Source organism: Lotus japonicus, chromosome 4, assembly GCF_012489685.1.
Source record: "Lotus japonicus ecotype B-129 chromosome 4, LjGifu_v1.2".
In the NCBI taxonomy this organism is placed as follows: Eukaryota; Viridiplantae; Streptophyta; class Magnoliopsida; order Fabales; family Fabaceae; genus Lotus; species Lotus japonicus.
The window spans coordinates 9,382,566-9,389,576 of NC_080044.1; the positions used below are offsets into that span (position 1 = coordinate 9,382,566).

At 36.6% G+C, this 7,011-nt stretch overlaps 1 protein-coding gene across 1 annotated transcript; it reads left to right on the forward strand.

Moving 5' to 3' along the window:
* Window positions 1-1,212: 1,212 nt before the first annotated feature.
* LOC130710839 (protein CYPRO4) lies at window positions 1,213-5,457 on the forward strand. The gene is made up of 2 exons (XM_057560213.1): window positions 1,213-2,992; window positions 4,985-5,457. The coding sequence occupies exons 1-2, from the start codon at window positions 1,388-1,390 to the stop codon at window positions 5,270-5,272; spliced, it is 1,893 nt and encodes a 630-aa protein (XP_057416196.1). The 5' UTR covers window positions 1,213-1,387; the 3' UTR covers window positions 5,273-5,457.
* Window positions 5,458-7,011: the final 1,554 nt, after the last annotated feature.

The following is a 7,011-nucleotide window of genomic DNA, read 5'->3' on the forward strand; positions in this document are numbered from 1 at the left end:
AGGAGAAAGAGATTTCCCTTGACACTTACTTAGGAAACAATGGTCATTATTGAAAAAGGTTTAGTCATTGTAGTATCTTCAAATGAGAATAAGGTAAAGGAGACTATTCTTACACTACATCTCATCACCGCTCAACTTTTTAGTAACCATACCCAGTGGAATTCCACCAATGGAAACAACTGACACAACAATCAACTTGTGAAACAATCATTCAGTGTAAGATACGATTATTTTCATTGAAATGATATCAAATAACATTGTCCCTTCGAAAAGACATGCTTCTTGTCAAACTGAGCTAACTACGTCATTGTCAGACATTTAACCTCGGAGCTATCACACTTACCCTAGATCATTAGTATACAAACATACTAATGATCCCTCCCCTATTTCTCTCTTGTCTAACTCTCTTCTAACAAACATACCATTCAGTTTCGAAATTCTATACTTAAACAAATTATTTTAATCTCTTCTTCCTTTTCTTTCTTACTTTCTTCTCTGCTTCTCTTAAAACAAATTATGCATTAGAGTGACCTGGACCAACAGGAAAAGGGCGGTAAGTAAATGGAGTACCTTTTTTTTTCTAACAAAAACAGGACTCATTTTCCTGTCGATCAAAACAAAAATGCTCATTTTCCTTTTGACAATAAAAAATGCTCCGCGTTAATAGACACGGATCCAAACACGAGCCCAACACTGATAGCCCACCATGTCATCCCCAGCTTAAAACTTAGCTTTTTTGGGCATCATTTTGAATTTTGCTTTGCTTAGCTACAAAGAAAAAGACAGTAAAAAAAAGAAAAGAAAACAGCTACAAAGTAGAGCCTGGGGACACAAATAAAAGAATAATACAAACTGGGTTATGCTCAAATTAATTCATAATTTTATAAGCGAGTTTAATTTTAATCATTCGGGTGGAAAAATATGTTTAACGACAATAAAAAACAATCAATAATTATAGAAATGATCGCCTTTAAACGTCATTTTTCTATCGAGGGATATACAAATGTTAATTGTTAGTAAATAGTTCGGACCCTGAACCATTCACTCTCCCAAATCCTTATATTCTCTAACTCTTATCACTTTCGAAAACTTTTTAATATCCAAATATTAGTTGTTAGTAAATTAATACAAATTATCTTCACGTGCAAGTATCCCGCAAACACGTGATAATTTAATAATAAATGGATTACTTCCTTCCTTGCCTTTTTGAAAGAGCGTTAAATCCACGCTGAAAGCAAGCAGAGAGGAGCGTGAGCAGTAAGCACAAGACGCTATAAAACCGTTCTTAACTGAATCCCCAACACAAGAGAAGAGCCAATTCAATTCAAAAATCAATCAATCAATCAAATCATTTCCATTTCCATTTCCATTTCCATTCTCAGAATTCATGGGCACTTCTCAGAGCCGTGAAGGCCTCGAATTCACCGACTCTGACTCCGATCACGAACACGAACACGAACAACACGACGAAGACGCACAACCTTCCATACCAAACCAGCTCGATGAAGTTGATGCCAAACTCAAAGCCTTGAAACTCAAATACTCTTCTTCTTCTTCTTCACCTTCGAATTCAGATTCGAAAACACAGACTCCTCTTACCAGAAACGCCGTCAAGCTTTACCTTCACATCGGCGGCAACACTCCCAATGCCAAGTGGATCCTCTCCGACAAACGCACTTTCTACAAATTCATCAAATCCGACGACGGCGATGATGACGGTGACGACGGTGATGATGGCGGTTATTGGTTTCTTAAAGTCGGTTCCAAGGTTCGCGCTAGGGTTTCCACCGAGATGCAATTGAAGATGTTCGGCGACCAACGCCGCGTCGATTTCGTCTCCGACGGTGTCTGGGCTCTCAAATTCCTCACCGACGAGTTCTACCGGAGATTCGTGACCGAGTTTCAGGACTGTATGTTCGAGAACGTGTACGGCCTCGCCGCCACTGAGGAGAATAAGTTGAAGGTTTACGGCAAGGAGTTTATCGGCTGGGTGAAGCCGGAGGCGGCTGATGATTCGGTGTGGGAGGACGCGGTTTCCGATGAGGGTGGTTCTGGTTCTGGTTCTGGTTCTGGTAAGACCCCTGAACGGCCTAGAGGGGATTTGATGGAGGAGTTTGAAGAGGCTGCGAATGGAGGGGTTCATACTGTTACGTTGGGGGCTCTTGATAACAGCTTCTTGGTTAACGACACCGGCGTTCGCGTTTACCGGAATTTTGACCGGGGGATTCAAGATAAGGGTGTGGCGGTGAAATTTGGCGGGGGTGGGAGTCTCCGGGGGACGACGACGCCGAATAAGGCTTTACTGATGAGGGCGGAGACTAATATGATGCTCATGAGTCCCCTCAATAGTGGGAAGCCTCATGCTTCGAGGCTTCACCAGATGGATATTGAGACTGGGAAGATTGTCACGGAGTGGAAGTTTGAGAAGGATGGGGCTGATATTACTATGAGGGATATTACCAATGATACTAAAGGGTCACAGCTAGACCCTTCGGAATCCACGTTTTTGGGGTTGGATGATAACAGGCTGTGCCAATGGGATATGAGGGAGAAGAAAGGGATGGTTCAGAACATTGCCGGTTCTGGTTCCCCTGTGTTGCATTGGAGCCAGGGGCATCAGTTCTCGCGAGGGACTAATTTTCAGTGCTTTGCGACGACTGGGGATGGTTCCATTGTGGTGGGTTCTGTGGATGGGAAGATAAGGTTGTACTCGAAGACGTCGATGAGGATGGCTAAGACTGCTTTTCCGGGGCTTGGGTCGCCGATCACCAGCGTTGATGTTACTTTCGATGGAAAGTGGGTGCTGGGAACCACTGATACTTATTTGGTGCTGATTTGTACCTTGTTCACTGATAAAGATGGGAAGACCAAGACTGGGTTTGGTGGTCGTATGGGAAACAAGATAGGTGCTCCCAGATTGTTGAAGCTGACCCCTCTGGATTCACATTTAGCTGGCACGGGCAATAAGTTTCATGGTGGCCACTTCTCATGGGTAATGATCATTCCCCCATTAATTTTAGATTGCCTTTTGTTTGTTTACATTAAGATCTTTTATCTTAAGACACATCCATGTAGCAGCATCTTTTATGTAGCTACTTATAAGAAATGGTAGTAAGATACACTAGTTTGCATCCAACACTTTCTCATTATTAGGTGAAATCAGACCTGGTCATGTTAAGCAACCTGAATTGGTATCTATTAGTGGGGCTAATATCAGATTTCAACGAGTAATGTTGAAAAGGAAGTGTCAAGGAGTTTGTTATTAGCATTTTTCATTACTTAGATATGAAAATTTTGGCAACATCGTCAACTATAGCGCATTTAATGATCTTGATTGACTTATGTGAATATAGCTTTTTGTTTAGTTTAGTTTTGTTATATCCCTTCTTTTTTCGAAAAAAAGAAAAATCATTTTGTTTATACCTGTGAATTTCATTAAATTGATAACATTGATCAAAGAAAACTATAGACCAAACCATTGAAAGAGATTGGAATTTGAATGACCTATCTGTAGACATGATTTGTGATATAGGACATTATAGCATTAGTTGACCCCATTGTGGAAAGAGGGTTTTGTTTGTTTACTTCTTTTTGTTGCATATACATGCAAATATCGTTAAATTGAAAATTGTGTGATCAAATCATCAAAGTACCATATATACATGCAAATTTCATTAAATTGAAAATTGTGTGATCAAAGTCCCATCCCTGTGGCAAATTTCGTTTTATTGTTTCTTTTGTTGTGCGAAAAACAAAATTTGTATTCATATATGGATCAAACTTCTTTGTTTTATGATTTAGCAATAGTATGGGGAAAATCTGGTGGATCAGATGCCTTTCATTTTGATTACATTGACAATTGAAAATCTTTTAAAAAGTTATAAATCAGTGAATGGTTCCGACTATCCTGATTGAAAATTTTCACAAATAAACTTGGTTTCAGAGACTTAACGTTGTTCCAGCTATTACTATTTATGTACTCTGAATCCCATAATCTTTGATCTATGGAAACTTTGCTAACAAGTACTTTCAATTTACTTTTGTCGTCTAAGTTAGTGTCTCTCCTCTTACACAAGGTTCTTTTTCCCCATTGTTCTGGTGTGCCTGCTTTTGGGTTTAAGGAATGACTCGACTAAATGTTTATGAATGAATTTGTATATTTTATGTTTAGGTTTTGGTGAAAACAACTTAGCCATTTTGAAACCATCATGGTCAAGTCCATATTTTTTACTGTTAGTATTATTATGTTAGTTGTGGACCTTGGGGTGAAGACTCCCGTGAGTCCCACCTTTGGTTGGAAATGGTACAGTATAGAGGTAATGTGATGCATATCAGAGCATTGTTGGAGATAATCTCATGGGACGAAACATTCCAGTAGCACATTGAAGAAATGATAGGTTGGATAACATGATAATGGGTAGCCTTTGTAATGCAGGATATTTAAAAAATTGGCGAAGGGGATGTAACAATTACTGAGTTGTGCAAGTATAGGATCACCACGGTTATAATGTTCGAAATAGCTATAGGCAGGTTGAGAAATTGGGATATTTTGTTTCATAATTTGCCCCATCAAGTAGTATTACAATGTTTTCTGTCAGTTGGGCTGAAATTACATGTAAAAATATATGTGCATGATATTTAGGAGGGAAAAAAGACTCCAGTAAGTCGTCACATACATGATCATAGTGAATTGTATATTTGGATAGCCTCCTCAAAAAAAATATCATGGTAGAATTCCTTGTTTGTTCCATTTTTGCATACTTGCATGTAATGTGAATTAAAATATTAATTAATCTACACCTTGTGAACTGTATATAATATAGATAGCCTCCTCTGAAAATCATGTTAGAATTCCTTGTTTGTTTCATTTGCATACTTGCATGTAATGTGAATTAGAAAAGTAATCTACACCGATGATAATTAGTAGTTTAATCAGTTAGTCAACCTGCAGCAAGCATCACTCATTTGTTTTTTTCTCTTTCAGGTTACTGAGAATGGTAAACAAGAACGCCACCTTGTTGCGACTGTTGGCAAGTTCAGTGTGATATGGGATTTCCAGCAGGTAAAGAACAGTGCTCATGAATGTTACAGGAATCAACAAGGACTGAAGAGCTGCTACTGTTATAAGATAGTACTGAAAGATGAGTCAATTGTAGAATCACGATTTATGCATGACAACTTTGCTGTTAGTGACTCCCCTGAAGCTCCGTTGGTGGTGGCAACTCCTATGAAAGTCAGCTCTATCAGCATGTCTGGAAAACGACATGGTTAAACCTTTTTTTACTTTTAAGGATTCAAGTTTCCAGTGTTAGGAGTTCCTTTGAACAACGTATTGCATATGTTCAAGTCTGTGATGTTGTTTATTCTTCTGTACAGAAAGTTTTAGAGTGCCCTGTATCTGTTTTCTTACTTATACTGTTGTCATTGATTTTGTGATTACAAGTTTGGGTTTGTGAAGACTGGACTCAGTTCCTTTTGTTTTCAAATTCTAGAAAGATTAATCCCACCATTATATATTGCTACTAAATAAGATGCTTTATTCTTTGTTCCGAATTATAGTTCAAGTGGTAAGAGATAAGAGATATATGAGTTGGGTCCATGGATCAATCTCTAGAGGGTGTAATTTAGCTTTCTGATATATAAAAAAAATGTTTTACTCTTCCACTCAACACACAGATTAATTAATGTTGCCTTCACATGTCTACTTTATCATACCATTCGATATAATACTCGTGCGTTGTACATATTTATTTACAATAATTTTTTTAATATTGTATAAAAATTACTATACTGTAATTAAATTACTAAATCTTAAAAATAGTTTTTTACTAAAAATTTGATAAAATAATTGTGTTGAGACATCTAAATAATAGTTTTGGACTTTGGTGTATTAAATGCTTGTATTAGAGTTCTATTCGTGTAAATAATGAATATTACTCAAATTTAGTAATTTACATTTAATAATTAGCATTGAATTAATTTATTAGTACTATTTACATATAAATATATTAGTTAGTTTAATTTTAACATTTAAACTTTTTTTCTTCAATTTATGAATACTAATTAATATTCAAACTATTTTTATTAATAATTAATAAATTAATTTTTGTTTAAGAAACTAAAAATTTGATAATCAATAATTTATAAAATTAATAAAATAAAAAATTATCAATAATTTATTACAATTGTTATTAAAATAAAGCTCAAGAGAATTTCAAATTATTTTCTACAATAATACAAAACAACATTATAGTTTTTTTGTTCTAAACATTATAGTTTGATATTATACAACATACATTTTTTTTGGAAATCCAAATATATTAATCCTAATGAAGAAGGAAGAGACTAAGCTCGAGAATAGGACAATGACGATAACAAAAACAAAAATTTTCAATCATCAACAGAAATACACAATTACTTAACCACCCTAAAAAGTATAGACAATAAGAACCTCACTGAACAAAAGAGAAAAATCAACGGAAGCAAACCGAAGACCTAAACCACAACCAAAGACAACATCAAGAGAAATATACTCACTTAGGGCGACCGCAATGTTCGAGGTCATGGAGTTGGAGGGGAAATAAATTGGCAGTCAATGCAGTGTCGTTAATAGGTGGGGAAACATTGATGACTGGTAATGTAGATAAAAGAGGTAGGAAGAATAATCCTTCTAATGATGAGACTATAATTGTTCTAGGTGGTTTTGGAAGTCAAGGGGAGAATAAAAAGAGAAATAAAGGGAAATTAAAAACCGTTACGACAGGGAATTATTGCGCAAATAATGGTCATGATGAGAATAATGAACATAGTCTTGTTTGAGGCAAGGAGTCGTTGTGGTACATCTCAATCAATGCACGACCAATTAACACCCACGTGCGGACAAATCAATGCACGACCAATTAACACCCACGTGCGGACAACTGGATTTGATTACAGAATGTAAATTTAAGAGCTAGCATTTAAGGGAAAGCATGCCACCAAATCTCAAGCAGCGAATCCACCTGCAACCTC

Bases quoted from the DNA above. Each gene is read 5' to 3' on its own strand.
- LOC130710839 (XM_057560213.1), top strand. From the start codon at position 1,388: ATGGGCACTTCTCAGAGCCGTGAAGGCCTCGAATTCACCGACTCTGAC. The intron at 2,993-4,984 runs GTAATGATCATT...TTTCTCTTTCAG, and splicing joins ATGGTGGCCACTTCTCATGG to GTTACTGAGAATGGTAAACA.